Genomic DNA, 18,718 nt, shown 5'->3' on the forward strand with positions numbered 1-18,718 from the left:
ATCTAAAACCATAAAAATAATAAATTGTTATTTTTTACAACCTTTCTTTAAAAAAAAGAAAAAAAAAGTGTTTAAGCATGAGGTCTCATTTTATTTTATTCAACTAAAATAATTTATAACATCAACTTCAAAAAGTCAACAGCAAACCAGAAATCTACAGTGGACACTTTTGCGTACACATTTAAAGCATAAATTAAGTTTAAAATATAGTTTTATAATGACATTATTCACTGCCAGGTTTTTTTTTCTCAATGCAGGTATTTATTTACCATAAACACAACATTCCTTAATTTGATAGCTTGTATTTACAGCCACAATTATTTCTAGAACTTGGTTAAAAAAGAACGGGCACAAAAAATGAAAACAAGCATGGTGACACCAAAATGATGCTTAATATGCTTAATGTCCTTGTCCTACAGATATATTAACAGTGCTTTCAAGTGCAGGGTGTTTTTTGTTACTGTGGAGTTGAACTAGTCGTGTTGGCACGCAGAATGCCTCTCAGCACCCTGAAGTTTGCCAGTGGATGGTTCTCCTTCGGAGGGTAGCATGGTCCACGATCTGTCACATAGGCATAAGGGAAGCGTAACACCCAGAGTCCATCAGGGGGCAACACCACCTCAGGCTGCTCCGGATGGAAGATAGGACAGGGAGGGGGACCTGGCTGGACCTAGTAGAGAATAGAATGACAAAACAGTCAACTTTAATGGACAAAATGTGGGTAGCAATCATTTAATCAGATTACAATTGACTGATGTTGCATTTTTTTACATATTATACCTGTGGGTTTAAGACAATCTCAAGAGGAGCATCAGGGATGACAACAAAAAGGCGAGCCAGCTGAGCATAGTGTGGCTTGACCCCTCGTCCTTGAGCTGGAGAGTGAATGTATAAAGGCATATCAGAATTCAAGCATCTAGTTGCTGGCTCCTTTGGTCCACCTTGCCCAAGCACTTTGACTACTTTATCCGGGCCAGAACTAAGGAAGCGGCGCCCTCTGCTGTCCTCATACTCAAAACCAACAAAAGCACGAGCTACATCATCACGTCTTCGCGGCCGTCCGATTCCTCCAGCGCTGCCTCGCTTTCCAGCGTATGCTTTATTCGGTGCTGGCCAAGAGGCTGGTCCTCCGTCCAGAGGCTCAAACGATCCTACATCTTCCTCTGATCGGCTTCGAATGACAACATCCCAGGGCAAGAGGAAAGCAGAGCCCGGGAGGAATCCAGGTTGCTCTAAACCAGTGAGGCTGTTGTAGGCCTTTGCTGGACCAAGTTTAACAAGAGACCAACTCGAGAACTTGGGCAACAGTCCCTTCGGGCATCCAGAATGAAGCATCCCGGGGAGATACTCCACTGTGGAGGGCTGTCTGTCCACCAAGCTTGGCCTCTTCTCTTGTCCTTCTGCTCCATCAGCATATGTTCCAAGGCTGTCAGTTGACTGGCCAAAGCTAAGAGCGAGACTCAAACTTGTGCTATCACCAGGCGTGTGAGTGCTAGTCTCTTTCTCCTTTAGACGATCAGCTTCCCCTGGTGGAGGAAGCTCTCCAGGTCTGGGCACCTCATCAATGGCAGGAGCAGGGTCGGGTGTGCTGGCTTGGAACACTGGGAAATTGATCCTGTCCAACTTTCCACAGCATTTCTCTTCAAGCACCTGAGAATGAAAGACAGAATGACAAAGAACAGATTTAAAGCTTGTGTAGTGAATATTTACGGTGGGAAAAAAAACCCTTCTAGCTACTGACTTGATAGAAGTCATAATTGGCAGCCTGGATGTCAAACGGATCTTCTCTTGGAGACTGCTTCCTACCACAGTTACAGGAGCTTGTAGAGCGTCCCCTGCTGTTGTGGTATAGAACCGGCGGGTTATGGTCCATTTCTGGCTTCTCTCCTGCAATGTGAAGAAAAATAGATTTAAGTTAGAAAGAAGTACATTTTCGTCAATATACCATGGAAAACAATTACTCTTCACATAGAAAAAAACGATCTGTATAGATCTTATAAAACATGGATCTTTACCTTGCTTTGGCAGCAGATGAAACTTATGCACGCAGTGCTGATCCGTAAGGCTGCGCTCCTCGCAGAGCTGATGCCCGTTACTCCAGAACTTGTAGCAATCCTCGTGGAGCTGTAAGGCGTATCTTTGAAAGGCGACTCCCCTCGCGTGCTGGCTGTACACTCGCAGCGCCTGCACCAGCTGATTCTTGTGCACTGTGGTGGTGTAATTATGGGGAAGGTTTGACTGGTACGCACTGTGAGCCAGTGGCAAGGCTTTCTGACACCGGTTTTCAGAGAACTTCGCATCTGCATCAAGGAACCCTTCTAGCACTTTGAGCTGACCCTGCACCTTGAGGGAAATCTCGGCTGCGTCATCCTCACCGTTCTCTACCATGACTTGATAAAGTCTGTGCGCCACATGCACCCATTTGAAATAAGTAGGCAACTCGAAGTGTGATGGCTGCGGATTGCGACCTACACTGTCATCAAACCCTTTCTTGGTCAATACGAGTTCGATGTGCTGCCAAAGGAACTCTTTTAAAGTGCAGTCCACCAGCTGCCCTCCCGAGGAAAGACTGCTTTCTACATTGAAAGAGGGCTGTCTATTGGAGTACCTCATCTGTTGGTACCGCCTTTGCCTGGGCACAGGCGTGCCGCCTTCACTTTCTCGCAGGACGCAGTTGGACCGCAGGTGCCCCAGAAGAGAGCCGATGGGGTCCTCATCTGGTCCTGGCACTACATATACAAAAGCTTGGTTAGCAGGCACTGTAAATAGACAATTACTACTCTGGTTGGTCAATACACGACTTTTCCTGAATATCCTATATATCTGATCTTCCAGAGCATGCTGTAGCCGCCTTCTAGGGGAGTGTTTCTTGGGTTTTTCCCCTCCAGAGCCATCAGTCCCATTCCCACCCGTGCCAGAGGAGCCCACTCTGAGCGCTCCGTTCATCTGGAACACGAACAACAGACGTGGAGGGCACGGCCGACAGTTTAACTTCCATTCTTTAGACACTGGCGAATCTTTAATAGCAGCGCGCAGCAGTGGAAGCGCTTTCTGACGTAGCGCGTCCAAAGCGCGGAACATTCTATCGTACGTGACGTCGAACGAACATGTGGGATGAACCAGCAAAAGAACATGGCACAGCGAGAAGAGATACAGCAGCTGTAAACAGTGATCCTTCTCTGCTGCTTTCCAAAACTCATGCGCTTCTGCGTGACCCAAACCCGCCGTCAATGATTCGCACGCGCGAATAAGTTGGCGGTTGTCAAAAACAGATGTTAGTACTAGATACAGCACGCGATTCTCCTGATTATAATACGCATGAATCGATGTTCCCCCACCCGGACCGTCAGTGTCGTCGTTCCCAAAGAGAGAGAAGACGTGTTTATCTGCTAAGGTGTTTATGATAGAGTCTTTGGCTGATCCCGGTTGCATTGCGCTTTTCCCAAATATGCCCAATACGCAAACACCCTCATCTTTGTCCACGGTGTCTTCGATTATTTCTGACTGTAGCAGTGCACCGATATTCATGGGCATCGCCATCTTTGCTGGACAGAAACAAATGGGCGGGGCTTTGATGGACGCATTTCTGTGAGCGCCAAAGAGTCCGGGTGGATACATTAATCTGTAAATTAATGTCCGGACAAAGTGCATGGGAAATTTTTTTTTTAAATGTAAATATGAATGGTCTTATAAGTCTGCGGTGTTTTTATTGTTCTCCAAACCAAAAACTATAAAAAAAAAAAAACCTTTTCGGTAATTAAAATAAAATATGATTATTAGAGGATTGATTTGTTACCCTGGCAGAAAACTAAGATTAGGCTGAAATATTAAAATTACTAAAAGCTAAATCGAAATATATATGCACATAAAATTACTTCATCTAAAATTAGGCTGAAAACACAATAGGAATAAATGCCAATTGCAAATATCGGTGAATGCTATAATATAATGCAAATAATAGTAAAAATTATATTAGATAAAATATAAAAGGAAAAGGAGAAGTGCTGCCAGTTTAAACTGAAGTTATGAATGTATATGAAGCCAAATTTGAAATACCAAGCCAGAAACCTAACATTTTTGTCTTCATCTAAATGCACTTATTTTGTACTAAAAACAAAGCAAGAAATACACATTTCCTGTAGATCCAATATTTATTAAAAGTTTGCCATGCAATTTTTTTTACATATACAAATAAAAGTGGTTTTAGACAAATATTGCAAAAGACCCTTAAAATAAAAGATTAAGACATAGTAAAATGTACTTGGGTGTTAGACCTCAAGCTCACCAGTAAACATACAGTAAAACCTAGAAATAAAACACATCCGGAGTCCCACAATAACAGGACTAGTTATTATTGGTCACTGTGCTATATGTTTTACCACACACACCTAAGCTATCAATGGCTTATTGAATGTACAGATCAATAACGGACTCGTCTCACCCCTGTACAGACTTCAACACTGTATCAAGTACTATTTCACAGCAGAGTTAGTTTGCACATTCCACAGTCATATTCAGTAATGCACGTTCAGTTATGTAGTTCTACTAATTATACAGTTAACCATATTGACCACATGCTGATGTGCATTTCATTTTCATACAGTCTGCATTTGTTATTACCACGTCTTAAAAGGCAGTTCTGATATAAAAGGATCAAGAAGCACAATTCACATGCAACAAGTATATAAAATAAAGCAGCAAGTAACATCAAAACACAGTCCTTTCACTAAAATAGTTACTACAGTAACATGATAGTATAGGAGCCAAAGCTATTAGCAGTGTCACAACATGCATCTAAAAATAAGCCAAAACACAATGTGCAATAAACAGTCATTTTCTTTGTTTAGACAGCCTTGAGTGGTGATAGTTCTTTTGTTAAAGCACTCTAAAGAATGAAAAATAAAAATCATTTTCAGGCTATAAATTCACAAATTATTTCTTAAATAAAATTATATTTCGTTCAAATGAAACTAGCAGTATCAAAGAAAACCTTAAAAGAATAAATTCTGTGATTTATTTTGGGATAAAAGCTATTTACATACCAGGTACTTGTTTCCTAACCCTCTGGCCATGTTTGGATCCAGGCTTGAATTCATCACATTCTCTTTGTTAAAAAGCGGTGTGCCACCAGGACTCCTAAGAATACAGCAAATGAGAAGTATTCAGCTATATGTGATGTCTGTAGGCATGCCTTGACTCGATTTCCAACAATACAAAGTAAAAGTGATCTTGCCTCATTAAGTTGACTTTTCGAAGTCTTACCCCAAGATTCAAGGGATTTTTGGTTGGTGTCCTGAAGAGATCACAAATAATGAAGCATGAATGTATCACTTTAAAGCATCATAATTACATTTATGCGAGATTTACCTGCCAAGGTTTGATCTAGACTTTAAGGGGAGGTCAGAATTAGAGCGTCGCAAGCAGACTTTCTGCAAGTCTGCAAGTGTGACCAGTGGTGATCTTCTTGCTGGAGACACCTGTGAACAAATATGCTATCATAAATATCGAACCCAATGCAGGATACATTGGAAACGTTTTGAGGACACAATCTTTCACTCACCTCAGTTTTTTGGCCTACAGTCACTTTTCTTAGTCGTACTGCTTGAAGATCTTGAAGAGTCAAAGCAACAGGCCCATTTTTCTTCTCCTATTATGGGACAGGTGAAAATTTGTGAAAAACCTATAATAGTGCAAACCTTCATCACTTGTCTTCTCAACAAGCGAAGTGAATAGAAAAATAAACTTTTACCTTCACAGAGGTAGTTTTAGCAGTTTTTAGGGGAACTGTGGCCACTTTCGGAGCAGCAAGTGTTAACAGAATTTGAGGAGGAGGAAGAGGAGGAGGAGGAGGAGGTGGAGGAGGAGGTGGAAGGGAGACAGGCGGAGGTGTAGAGTGCTGAATACCATCAGGAATTTCACACTGACCGCCTGCAGTCTTGGCTTCTCGATACAGCTATCAAGTAATATTTTATACAGTTTACAAGCACTGGAATTTGGAAAATAATTAAAGAACATTCTTTTCAGAACAGCTGAAATATTCTAACCTTCAAATTGGAATGCAATAGTGCCATTTCCCTTTGCAGCTCCTCTACTTTTTGGTGAAGGGACTCCAATCTTTCTGAATAGCCTCTCCAGAAAAAGAAGACATTCAGGAGTCCAAAACAGGTCTAAAAAATAAGCTGGTCAGACACTGGAAATCTCTCTCTCTTTTGAACGCTAATAAAAAAAAGAAGAACTTACTTGATTAATTGTCTTTCCACATTTTTGCACAACACTTCCAAATGCAAAAAACAGAGCTCCAATGCTTAGTGTTAAAGACAGCTGTTTAGTGGTTTGAACACTCGTCTCCTCCATAGTGTCCACCTTTGTTTTGTTGTCTGGACTGGATGAAAGCATTAACAGAAAGTAAACTAAAGTAAAGTAATATATATATATATATATCTCATAAGCCTTTTATTTTCAAAGTCTTAAAGGGATAGTTTACTCATATTTTGAGAAATGCCTCAGTTTTTATAATGGATGTAAATTTGCACCAAAACTGTTTGGTCACCAAAATTATTCTTCAAATATCTTATTTTCTATTTTACAGAAGAAAGTCATACAGATTTGGAACAACATGAGGGTGAGGGAATGATGAAGAATTGTCATTTTGGGTCAAGAATCCCTTAAAGTCTTAAAAATACGGATAAAAGTGTTCATGCTTTACAGCATTTTTCTGACTGGTTATATGTTAATATCTAGTATGAGTTTTATATATATATATATATATATATATATATATATATATATATATATACACACACACATACAAACTTTGATCTTTACACAAGTATATACATGAAATGCAGTAAAAAAAACTACACTGTAAGTGTTTATGAAAGCACTGCATTTACAGGTATTGTTTTTGTGGATATTAAAATGATGCAGTTGCTCACACAGGGGCCGTTGGTATGGCAGGAGTCCCAAGTGGCTTCTTGCTCTTTATGGCCCAGCGTCGACTGCTGCCCTTTCTCTTCCTCCGCCACAGAAAGGCATCGCCGAGGCCCTGAAAAACGAATTACACATTGCTTAAAGATTGATGATTTACCGATTTAAGTAGCTAATAGTAACAACATACCCTTAATCTAGGCATATCCGCAGCTGCTGACAGCTGTAAGCCTGATTTTCAAATTAGTTCCTTATTTTTTACCCTCCAATAGGAGCGCAGCTGAAGCGCGATGGGGCGGGTTTTAACTTTTGATTGGTTAAGGAAGAAGGAAAGGGATTTGTCTGGAGCGGAACGCGTTTGACCAATCACTGCAGAGGTTTGTTAGTTACCATAGCAGGAGCATAAACAATCACCAGTGAGCTGTAGAGTGTGTAATTTGAGCGTAAGCAATATCAATAAATCAGTCTAGTTTGGTTTAAGAAACTCTTCGGGGCAGTAATATTTCTAAACGCCAAGTAAAATAAGTATCAAGTAAAGACGAGCCAACTTGTAATTTTTAGTCACTTTTTTTTTAAGAAACATTACAGACAGCCACATTTCCTGTGTTCAAGCAGTAACTAATGGCTGGAAAGGTTCTCTGCGAGGCATCAAAACTGTACAACATCCTAAATCAATACACTCATCTATCAAGGCTTGCAGAAAGCAACTATCTTTGTCTGATTGGTAAGATTTAAGAAGTTATTTCTTATAACTGAAACACCGGCTGTACATTAACTGTACTAATTTAAATACTAACAAATGAAAATATAATAGCAACCATAATCCTGTTTTTCAGATGCTCGTGCAGCTGAATCATATAACTTCAGCCACATCATTAATGCCAGAAATGCAAAATGGGTATGTTTCAATTTCATTTTTTTTCTTTCCTAAAGTTTATTTTTATATCATGTTTTGCAACATTGTAAAATATAAAAACACAACTTTTCATTAGCTTTTCTTGCTTTTAAAAGGATTCTGATGGGAAGTTTATTATGCCCTTGGATGTTGAGGTTGAAAGTATGAAGCATATCATTGTTTATGACAGTAGTACACATTCTCTGTCAGATTCAGGTAAGAGACTACCTTTTTTTTAACATTTTGAACTACCTCCTAACTGAATGTTTTTCTTATAGGTCCAGCTATAGACTGTGCAGACAGCATAGAAAAAGCGAGCCAATTTCCAGTTCAGATTCTTAGTGGAGGCTATGAGAAGTTCTCTGCACTCTACCCTTTCTTAAGAACACAAAAGATTATTTACACTATTAAGGTATTGTTCGTAATAGATAATAAATTTAGCATTTTTTTTGCTATTTATAAATGTATTTAATGATCATAAATACATATATTCATAGGAATTGGAGAGCTTGAATCCCTATCCTGTGGAAATCTTGCCAGGCAAACTTTACATGGGTGATTACAGGCAGGCCACAAACCTGCAAATCCTTAAAGATCTGAAGATGAATGCACTTGTCAATCTCTCTGATGAATGCAGTCTAGTGTGAGCCAACCCACCATCTCATATATATTCAGATATTGTATAAAATCATAGTATTTAAAAAAAGAAAATCCATTGTCATGTCCTGAAAACCGAATTAATCTATAAACTGAATTTTGCAAACTAGGTTTAAAAAGGCAAACTGCACTGTCTTACACATCCGAATTGCAGATTCTTCAGATGCAGATTTGATTGCTTCATTTGAGAGAATATGCATTTTTATTGGTAGGTACAAGGATATTTTTTTTTCCAGCTGATGAACAATAACTCAAAGAAAAAAGAAAAAATCTGATGTTCAGCTATGATTATGTGTCTTTTAAACATTTCAGGTTCACATCTCAATACTTCTTGTTCTGTTCTGATATTCTCTACTCTTGGAGTAAGCCGATGCAGTGCTGTAACAATGGCATATCTTATGCATCACCTTAAATACACACTAAAGGTAATGTTTTTACTTTTGCATTTGCAGTTTGCATTGATGTTATTGACAGTTGCTTTTTTAAATATATGCCACCTGTCATTTCTAATTATTTTAGGAGGCGTGGAATCATATTCAGCAGTGCAAAGCCAACATGAGGCCAAATCGCGGATTCATACAGCAACTTTCTGACTGGGAACTTCAGACTGTTGGGAAGAAAATAACAGATATATCTGAACCCAACTACTGACAATAACAAAATTTAACAGAAACATAATGTGCACATTCATATTAAATGACTTTCTACAGTCAGTGATGATACTGAATCATAGATTATTTAATATTAATATATTCATTACATACCTGTAAACACACTACAGACAATATTAGAATGTACAAAATAGGGTAACACTTTACAATAAGGTTCCATTAGTTATGTTAGTTAATGCATTCACTAGCATGAACAAACAGTGAATGATAAATTTATAACAGTGTTTATTAATCTTTGTTAATATTAATTTAAAAATCATTGTTAGTTCATGTTAATTCACAGTGCATTAAGTAATGTTAAAAAGCACAACTTTTGATTTTAATAATGCATTAGTAAGTGTTAACTAACTAAGATTAATAAATGCTTTAGAAGTATTGTTCACTAGTTAGTTCATGTTAATTAAAGTAGTTAATTAATGAACCTTATTGTTAAGTGTTACCCAAAATAGTTAAAGCTGCAGTAGGTAACTTCTGTAAAAAATATATTTTTTACATATTTGTTAAACCTGTCATTATGTCCTGACAGTAGAATATGAGACAGATAATCTGTGAAAAAATCAAGCTCCTCTGGCTCCTCCCAGTGGTCCTATTGCCATTTGCAGTTACAGACCGCTCCCGGTAAGAAATCAACCAATCAGAGCTGCGGTCCGTAACTTTGTTTGTGTTCAAAATGTAGAAAAATGTATATAATAAGCGACTACACCATGAATCCATTTTCCAAACCGTGTTTTTAGCTTGTCCTGAATCACTAGGGTGCACCACCTATAATAAGTGTTTATATTCGGACTATTTTAGATTGCTTCGGTGTACCGCGGCGGAGTAACCCAGTACCTTTGTGATTCTTCATAGACATAAACAGAGAGAAGTAGTTCCGGCTACGATGTTCTTCCGCAAGATGCAAGCAGTTCTGTTTATTAACCGCTAAAGCGTCAAAAGTTACCTACCGCAGCTTTAATATACAGAGTTAATATATGCCACTAAGAGCAGTTTATGTCATAAGACCAATTATAAGTCTGCATTTTCTTCAATTTTGCTATATATGTTGTTTCAACACATATAATATTTATAATAAGAATGTTGTGATTTTATTCAACCTTTTTTCATTTTTCTGCCAATAAAATATTCCAATGACCTAATAAGAAGTTCTGTCTAAAATGTCAACACTGACCCTGAACTTTGGTTATATAAAGTTGGTATATTCCCTTTGCCACTCTATGAGGAACGTAGCTGTCTTGTCTTGAAAGCGCTCATTGGTCAGATTACGTGGAGGGGCGTTTCATTATGACGCGGGATTCTTCTCTGATTGGCTAAGCTTGTTGTGAAGCTGCGTTCAGATGACAGACGTGTGTTAAAAAAAAAACACGAGGCGATCCGACAACGGTAGAACAGACCCTTTATTCTCCTCACTTTTATCTGAGAAAACTACCTTTCATCAAATACACTCTCTGGAAATGTTATTTAACCCGACTGGCTTGAAAGAATGTTTACAAGAATGGGAGGATCTGGAAAAAGACTATCAACAAGTTCAGGTGTGGAGTCTTTCTTTCTCTAGTGCTAATCAGATAACGTTAACAGGACAGCTCTGAAATATCAGACCTTACTCTTCTATCTTTAAATGTTTTTATATGCATCATAATTGTTGTGACCAACTGCACATTTCTAATGTCAGTATTTGTTACACAGGAGACACATCGACTTTACAAACAAAAGCTGGAGGAGGTTTCGAAACAACAGGACAGCTGTTCTTCTTCAATCGCACGACAGAGGAAAAAGTTAAAGGATCTCAACGAATCCATGAAGGAGTCAGTTAGGAGTTATATAAGCTTTGGTCGAAAATAAATGTTGTTGTTCTGCATCTTATACTCATTCTTTTTTTCTATCGTAGATGCAGAGCGGTAGCGAATTCAGAAGATGTAAATACAATAGATGAGATCCAAGACTCTATAAAGGAGAGATCAAACGTCTTTTTTGAGATGGAGGCCTTCCTGCCAAAGAAAAATGAGTAATGCAAACGAGAAATATTCAGAATACACATTCAACGCATTTACAATTCAAAGCAGGTTATATAGCTTTGTATTTGCTTGTTACTAATTCATTGACCTTAAAATATTGTAGACTAAAGGTGTGTGTGGTATACATTTAAATAATAATTGATAGTGGTGTGTGGATTTGTAATTTGCCTTTTCAAACACTTTCAATGATTCTGCAAGCACCAGGTGATTACATTAAATATACTGATGCTAACTCTGTTCTTGTTCCAGCTTATACCTCAGTCTTGTGCTTGGAAATGTTAACGTTACCCTTCTTAACAAGCAGTCCAAGTAAGCATTCAAACAGTCCTGTCTGAATTAAATGTTCAGAAAACATCTAACACCACAATAACTTGTGATCATCAGCTTTAAACAATGTGGTGTCATGAAATGCAGTCATGTTGACTTTTGCCTGTTTCTCCATTGTACAGGTTTGCCTATAAAGATGAGTACGAGAAGTTCAAACTATACTTGACTGTGCTGCTCTTGTTCTTCTCATTCACCTGTCGGTTTTTGTTCAGCTACAGGTACGTGTTTATTCCAACTAAATATGAAAAATTTAGGCTTAGCCTAATAGTCCTTTTAAGAGTGGAAAAGTGTATTTTTTTAGTATCATGTATCAACAGGCATTTTTTAATCATTGATCATATGTAATTCCGCATGTCACTAATACATAAGCAGATTAATGTATATGTTTGTCTTTGTCCTCTTGTGTTCTGACAGGGTTGTAGATGCACTTTTCAACTTCCTGTTGGTGTGGTATTATTGTACATTGACGATAAGAGAGAGCATCCTCATTAATAACGGCTCCAAGTAAGAATAATCCTATCATAATACTCTCAAAAATAAAGGTTATTTTAACTGTGTAACATTGACTTCTAATAAAGGATAAAGGTTGACTAAATTAAGAAAGATTTTTATTGACATCTATGGTTCCATGAAGAGCCTTAAAGATCCGTGGAACCTTTCCATAGTCCTCTCACAAAAGGTTCTTTATAGTGGAAAAAAGGTTCTTTAGAATATTAAAATGTTCTTTATGAGAACTGTTAACTGGGAGGATTTTTGGGGAACTTAATGTGATTCTTATGTGGCATCACTGTGAAAACCTCTACTTTTGGAACCTTTATTTTTAATTTTATACATTGTATGTAATACACAATTCTTGCCATGTATTAATGCAGTACTACAGACTCTACTGTACAGTTTCAATACTTGCCTTGTGTTTCAGGATCAAGGGCTGGTGGGTGTTTCAACACTATGTCTCAACATTTCTCTCTGGAGTAATGCTGACCTGGTAAGAACAATGTAACTCTTTAACACAGTGAGATATTACATAATTACGTCTTTGAAACTTTGGCACTTTAATAAAGAGTATTTTAAAATGTATTAGTTTAATCAGATTCATTTATTCTGATTAAATGCTTGAAATGTGTTCAAGTAGGATAGCACACGTTATAGTAATTTTTGAGGGTTAGTAGAACAGAATAAGTGTGAGGAAGCGCGAGAGATAACTGTTCATTTGTCTCACAGGCCTGATGGTGAGCTCTACCAGATGTTCAGAAATCAGTTCCTGTCCTACTCCATGTATATAAGTGAGAACTACTGCCACATTCAGTGTATTAATGATTTATTCATTGTCTTATTTAATCACTTATTTTAATTGTTTTGTGCTCCATTCAGATTTTGTTCAGTTTCTGCAGTACTATTACCAGAGTGGCTGCTTATATAGACTTAGAGCTCTTGGAGAAAGACACAACATGGACCTCACAGTTGGTGAGTTGTGTGTTCTTTTCTCGTCTTCCCCCCCCTTTATTCTATTGCAGATTTATCTGCTAACACGTTTTCAAATGTGCTTTCTGATCAGAGGGGTTTCAGTCCTGGATGTGGAGGGGTCTGACCTTTCTCCTGCCTTTCCTTTTCTTGGGCCATGTAAGTTTGATACTATGTTTGTTAATCCTGGGTTATTTTACAATAAATGCAATCATCTTGCATGGGAAAATAGCTCACTTTCTGTCTTATGGCTATGTAATAATCGTAGTAAAGGCTTCTTCTGGTGGCACGGAGGGCAATATGTCCGGTTAAAGGTGTAGCATAGTTTGAGACGATGTAACCATTATATTTACATGTACCTGAATGACAGAACCAAACAAAACAAGTTATTTTCATAGTGAAGTGAAACGTTGACAAGTTCTGATGTAATTCTATTGTTGTTATGCTGTGGTTCTAACCATCTTATTATTTATATAGTTTTTCCAGCTTCATAATGCAGTTACACTCTTCCAAATGACCCAGCATCCAGAATGGAAAGAGTGGCAGGTCAGTTTTTCAAAATAGTTTTGTTTACATCATGTGCTAACAAGTATTAGCTAAATAAAACAGTGAAATAAAAATCCACACATTATATTTACTATTCAAGGTGTTTATATTGCTTTAATCAAAAAGCATTTATAATATATATCTATATATATCTATATATCTATACATAATTAAAAAAAAATTATATATATATATATTTGTGGTTATGTTAAAATAATTTGTATTTTCATTTAATTTGTATTTTTTCTTAGGTTCTCATGTGTGCCTCTACTTTCCTTGTTTTGTTCATGGGAAATTTCTTCACCACTCTTGGTGTTGTTTACCACAAATACATGGATCACGACAGAGCCAAAGTTTTATAAATGACCAGCACAAAGACACTGCTGAACTCTTTATTAAAAGAAGTTATGTTTTATATTAATGTTTTTTAAATGTCATATTTTTTGATTAAATGTTTTCAAAAAATGTTTTTTTTTTTTTGGTTAAACCTGGCTAAGTTTTGATTTTTGCAAATGTGTCACAAAACATTAGGGATAAAATGTATTTTCCCTAAACCTAAAATATTTAATATTTATGTTTTTTTTTTTATTAAAGGACTAAGTGTCATGATTTCTACTTATGAATATAGAATTGACTCCTCAATTCATTCCCCTAGTGAGCCAAAGCTGCAATTACATAAAAATGCTCAAAAATGCTTTGAAACAAACCTGCATTTGTTTAATTTTAAAACTTAATTAATTAATAATATCTGGGAAGAGAAATGTCATTGTGATGTCAGATGATTAGTGCAACATTATGATCTCAGGCATATAATGTATGACAAATAAAGAATATGCACACACACTGTCTGGCCTAGAATATTGATGTTTTAAAAAATACTGCAGCATGTAAAACAGCTAAGGAATTTACTAAAACAAAAATGTTTCACTCAATTCAGTTTTTAATTTAAGGTACAAAATGTTCTGTAGCAAAACAGCAACTGTATAAAATTAAAGACAAGTTAAACGTCACCCAGGAAGCAAAATTGCACATCTGGAGCAGTTTGAATTCTAGGAAAAAGACATGAGGTATCAGAAAAATGAAAAAAACCCTGCAGATTAGCCATCAAATCTCTAGGATGACAAAGGCACAGAGGCTTCTGGAGGAGTTGTGGGAAAGGCAGGCACTCCAGAGTTTGGCTGTGAGATCGGAGGTGTGAATGGTACTCCTGGCTGAGGTAGTTTAGTGAAGGGCTGCCCTGTCAGGTTAACTGGAGGCCTGAAATGATGCTGAGTGTATGGGGACATGGGCATCCACGGGCTGCCGGTGTGATGGCTGTGCCCATGATGATGTCCATGGCTGTGACCATGACTATGACCGTGATTGTGACCAATGCCAACTCCAGCGTAAGGCAAAGTAAATGAGTATTGCTGTTGAGGATACAGTGAAACCGGCCAACCATCGAATGTGTTGGGAAGACGTCCTGTAACTTGACCATTAGCAGCATTCACTGGAGCGTAGGCCTGGACAGGGTACGACCCTGGTGGAGCGTCTCTGGAATTACAGATATTTTCAAAGTCAGAAAATACACTGAGAAAACTCAAACCATTTATTGGTTTTAGGGATAGTCCACCCAAAAATTACAATTCTATTATCATTTACTCACCCTCATGTCTTTTCAAAACTCTTGGATTTTTCTTCAGAGGAACATAAAAAAAAAATTTCTGGGAACCAAACAGTTCTCTGATTTAAGTTGGACAAAAATTGCAATGGAAACAAATCTGTTTGATTACCAACATTATTCAAAATCATGACAGAGTTTTCATTTTGGGGTGTACTATCTGTTTAAGACTTTTCTTAAGACCTGCATAAATAAAATCAATAACCTCCATATAGATCCGACTGACTGAATCTCAAAATAAATGTTTCTCAAATTCATTTAACAGTCTGTTAAACAGGCTTTTAATAATTAAACAGGCTGTGCCACAAATTCAGCAATGATATAATGCTAAATTGATACCAATAATAACCAACAATAAGCCTGAAATGCATCATCCAGTTGCTCAAGATGAGGAAGATAAATTATGCACTCTTAACAACCTTCTTAATATTGCAATATTAACACAATCAAGTGAACAATAGGGCGACCATATGTCATTGTGGCAATGATCACTCACGTGAGGTCAAGTGGCTTTTTGCGCTCTTCGGTCGATGCAGGGATGAATTGGACACCAGGTATTTGCTTTAGCAAGCGAAAAGGGAACTTCTTCTCCAAGACAGAAGCTCTAGATTCGGACATCTCTAATAATGAAAACCACCCCTTTCCATCTAAAAGTGCTAAGTTAAGGAATAGATTAAAAATACTATACACTGATTAAACTACATTATAGGATTGTCGCCTTCACAATCCAGGTCTGTATTATAAAATAAAAAAACTGAAGTATTCTATACATTTAAGAATAAGGATACGTAAAATCCCAGTAACAATGGCCAGGACGTTGCAAAGGAAGACAGTGTTTGGAAAGAACAGGGTTATAATAATTAGAATTATCCAGGGGAGAGATGCAGTAGGCACACTGACACCCATTATATACGCCTTCCTCATAGCAGAATTGATGGTCATCATTCCCAGGACAGACAGAGCTAATGGGACGAGCCCTTTTACTGAGCTCCTATTGGATTGGGAGAAGAGCAGTGATTCCAGCAGCACATGAAGGAGTCCACTGATGGACGACAGCAGCAGTGACCGGTAGAGGAATCTGACCGATCCGATCCCTCGCTCCAGCCCGCTACAGGGAAGCCCCATCAGGACGGCACTCAGGAACAAAAGCATCATATTCTTGTGGTAGAGGAAATAGGTGAAGAGTTTGTATACTGTGAAGAGAGGGGACAAAAAAAAAAAAGTATGGTGTATTTACTTATTATAATATACAATAACATAAAATAGCAAACAGGACATGCTACCAAATGCAGTAAACATCAGAGACTTTTAAGGAAAAACTTGTTAGAAAATCTAAAATAATTATTTAATTAGAAAAAGAATGACATAAAATAAAAAATGATGGCTTAATAGAAAACTATTGATGTTGATTATGTATATTTAACAGTATATTTAACAAAATACGTATATATTTTTGTAGTTTAGAGCATAGAGAGGTTGACTTGATTATGTAGGAGTGTGTGGGAAGTTCTTCTGACAGGGTTTGCTTGACTGTTGTTTCCAAACAGGTTTCCCAAACACCCCCCCCCTCCAGCTAATCCCACCCTGATTGGCTAAAATACGCAAGTACGTGAAAATAGAGGCGGGGTGAATCGAAGGACTCTTGTTTAAATAGCCAATAAACTTCGGTTGTGGGTGGTATTGGATGCAGGACATTCTCATTCTAGCGCTTTTATTGGTCAGAAATATTTTAACAATATTGTTGTTATGTTTTCCCAAAGAGAGACTATATTTTAAATGTACTAAAGTGAATTGTATCAGAGTTTAGGAGTTTATTATCATATAGCTGGCACCAGAGGTAAAAGACATGGACGAAAAACCACAAAACTGTAATTTTGAGGAGTTTAAGGTATGTCCTGCCCAACATAATGTGATTAAAATATTCATTAAGACTGTAGTTGGGTCAGAGGCTACATCAGTCAACATACATTATTTATTTATTTATTTGTGAAAGGACAAAGCGAGCTGAGGGACTCATCTCTGTGATTTACGAGATGTAAACAACTCTCACCATGGCCGCTGATGACAGCACTGGACTCCAGACTGAAAAAGTGAGCTGAAATATCAAAGTAATACGGTATTACACTAAAAACACATGACAGCACGATCACAGTCACTACCCCACAGGTCAGCTCTACATGCGGGACGAAATCTGTAAACGCCTTCTTCCAGTTTTTCAAAGTGCTATACATTTTCAGGATGGAGAATGTGCATCATTTACAAGACACTCTAAAAAAAACCTTTGATTTACGGAGAGCGGATCCCTTTCGCGTTTCCAGTTCCCAGCACTCGAACCGCGACTTCCGCGTTGGCGGAAATTTAATCAAGGGGATCAAAATGCGCAGTCGTTGCGCAGTGATGAGCAAACGCTATCAATTTTTTTAGCCTCACACGGGTATCATGCCCATATTACTTAAAACAGAGCGACTGTCAGTTAATTTTTAAAAAATATATTACAATGTTTTTCAGTCGTCACTTATGAATAAAATAAATAATCCCCTTTTTGTTCCAAACAAAGTATGCTCGCAAGTAAGTTTCAAAGAGAAGCTTCCATTAAACAGATAATAATAATAATAATAATAATAATAATAATAATAATAATAATAATAATAATAATGGGAGATATGAGATATTCTGTGTGTGCTGCATATTGGGAAACACCATATCCAAATTATGTAAAATTATGAATCAGTACGAATTTAAATTGCATTAGTATACATTTTCATAAATATCATAAACCTTATCTTTTGCATATTCAATAAAATGTGATATGAATCACTCATACAGTAAATCAGTTTGATGGGAAACAAATTAATGTGGTGACTAATGCTTGTTGAAATCAGTTGGGCCTGCCCTGTAATATCCTATTGTTTCGCTATGGACTTCCTGTTTCTTTAATCTAATAGTGGGGCATTGGCTAATTGCCCAGGTCATTGCCAATTTTATTGCTGTGTAATAAGTGAAAAGGGAATGTACTCTCCTCTATGGGTCAAATGAGGATTTGGAGTTGATAGGAGAAAAAGATTACTACAAGGAGATTTCAGACACAGTATTGCTACAAAATAAACACGTCAAATGTTTAAACCTACAGAGAATAAATCTTGATCTTATGGATACAGGATACAGCCAGAAACAAAATATGGGGAAGGTGTTGTCAAGTGCAAACCTCACCTGCTCTTTGTTCAGTAAAAGACAGTTATACAAAGTAACGAGTGATGAAAGTATGGGTGGATATACTTAACTCATGCAATACCCAAAGTTGTTATTATATTTCATTGAAATAAAAGCTCCGCCTGTTAAAAGCAGCTTGACCTGTTAGTTGATGAAACTGATTTATTAGAGGTAAATGAAACAGTAGCCACAATAAAATAACTATGTAAAAGTTTACCAATGTGTTTTAAGCTAATGCTTATTTCTCAAAAACATTTATTTTAAATTAACTTCTTTTAAAATATCACTTAATTTTCTCTGCAGTTCTCTGAGGCTCCAAATTTAACCCAATATGCTTGAAGTGTGCATAACA

General features: G+C 37.3%; 5 protein-coding genes across 7 annotated transcripts; 2 read left to right on the forward strand and 3 right to left on the reverse strand.

Annotated features, from left to right (window-relative positions):
- Positions 1-67: 67 nt before the first annotated feature.
- LOC113054467 (protein SMG8-like) lies at positions 68-3,576 on the reverse strand. Its single transcript, XM_026220044.1, has 4 exons — positions 2,016-3,576; positions 1,742-1,887; positions 781-1,650; positions 68-670 (listed from the first exon to the last, which is right to left on the reverse strand). The coding sequence occupies exons 1-4, from the start codon at positions 3,538-3,540 to the stop codon at positions 458-460; spliced, it is 2,754 nt and encodes a 917-aa protein (XP_026075829.1). The 5' UTR covers positions 3,541-3,576; the 3' UTR covers positions 68-457.
- A 556-nt stretch (positions 3,577-4,132) lies between these two features.
- Positions 4,133-7,262, reverse strand: LOC113054470 (proline-rich protein 11-like). Its single transcript, XM_026220048.1, has 10 exons — positions 7,118-7,262; positions 6,936-7,045; positions 6,241-6,382; positions 6,045-6,167; positions 5,750-5,953; positions 5,561-5,647; positions 5,368-5,477; positions 5,234-5,293; positions 5,043-5,136; positions 4,133-4,885 (listed from the first exon to the last, which is right to left on the reverse strand). Exons 1-10 carry the CDS (start codon positions 7,130-7,132, stop codon positions 4,844-4,846), a joined length of 987 nt encoding a protein of 328 aa, XP_026075833.1. The 5' UTR covers positions 7,133-7,262; the 3' UTR covers positions 4,133-4,843.
- A 60-nt stretch (positions 7,263-7,322) lies between these two features.
- On the forward strand, positions 7,323-9,708 carry styxl1 (serine/threonine/tyrosine interacting-like 1). Of its 2 annotated transcripts, XM_026220050.1 has the most exons (9): positions 7,323-7,370; positions 7,543-7,651; positions 7,764-7,825; positions 7,939-8,038; positions 8,101-8,234; positions 8,320-8,465; positions 8,590-8,687; positions 8,792-8,904; positions 8,999-9,708. In XM_026220050.1, the coding sequence occupies exons 2-9, from the start codon at positions 7,549-7,551 to the stop codon at positions 9,128-9,130; spliced, it is 888 nt and encodes a 295-aa protein (XP_026075835.1). In that variant the 5' UTR covers positions 7,323-7,370; positions 7,543-7,548; the 3' UTR covers positions 9,131-9,708. The 2 variants fall into 2 exon arrangements, with proteins under 2 accessions (XP_026075835.1, XP_026075834.1); XM_026220049.1 differs by having other exon boundaries at positions 7,328-7,651.
- Positions 9,709-10,003: 295 nt separating this feature from the next.
- Positions 10,004-14,583, forward strand: LOC113054469 (transmembrane protein 120A-like). Its single transcript, XM_026220047.1, has 12 exons — positions 10,004-10,679; positions 10,834-10,952; positions 11,036-11,152; positions 11,412-11,471; positions 11,612-11,707; positions 11,904-11,993; positions 12,409-12,474; positions 12,711-12,772; positions 12,861-12,953; positions 13,045-13,109; positions 13,428-13,496; positions 13,748-14,583. Exons 1-12 carry the CDS (start codon positions 10,602-10,604, stop codon positions 13,856-13,858), a joined length of 1,026 nt encoding a protein of 341 aa, XP_026075832.1. The 5' UTR covers positions 10,004-10,601; the 3' UTR covers positions 13,859-14,583.
- Positions 14,419-17,507, reverse strand: rhbdd2 (rhomboid domain containing 2). 2 transcript variants are annotated; one of them, XM_026220046.1, is made up of 5 exons: positions 17,436-17,503; positions 17,207-17,251; positions 15,945-16,349; positions 15,653-15,803; positions 14,419-15,029 (listed from the first exon to the last, which is right to left on the reverse strand). In XM_026220046.1, the coding sequence occupies exons 3-5, from the start codon at positions 16,309-16,311 to the stop codon at positions 14,609-14,611; spliced, it is 939 nt and encodes a 312-aa protein (XP_026075831.1). In that variant the 5' UTR covers positions 16,312-16,349; positions 17,207-17,251; positions 17,436-17,503; the 3' UTR covers positions 14,419-14,608. The 2 variants fall into 2 exon arrangements, with proteins under 2 accessions (XP_026075831.1, XP_026075830.1); XM_026220045.1 differs by having other exon boundaries at positions 17,207-17,507.
- Positions 17,508-18,718: the final 1,211 nt, after the last annotated feature.

The sequence above is a fragment of the Carassius auratus genome, chromosome 35 (assembly GCF_003368295.1).
Source record: "Carassius auratus strain Wakin chromosome 35, ASM336829v1, whole genome shotgun sequence".
NCBI lineage: Eukaryota > Metazoa > Chordata > Actinopteri > Cypriniformes > Cyprinidae > Carassius > Carassius auratus.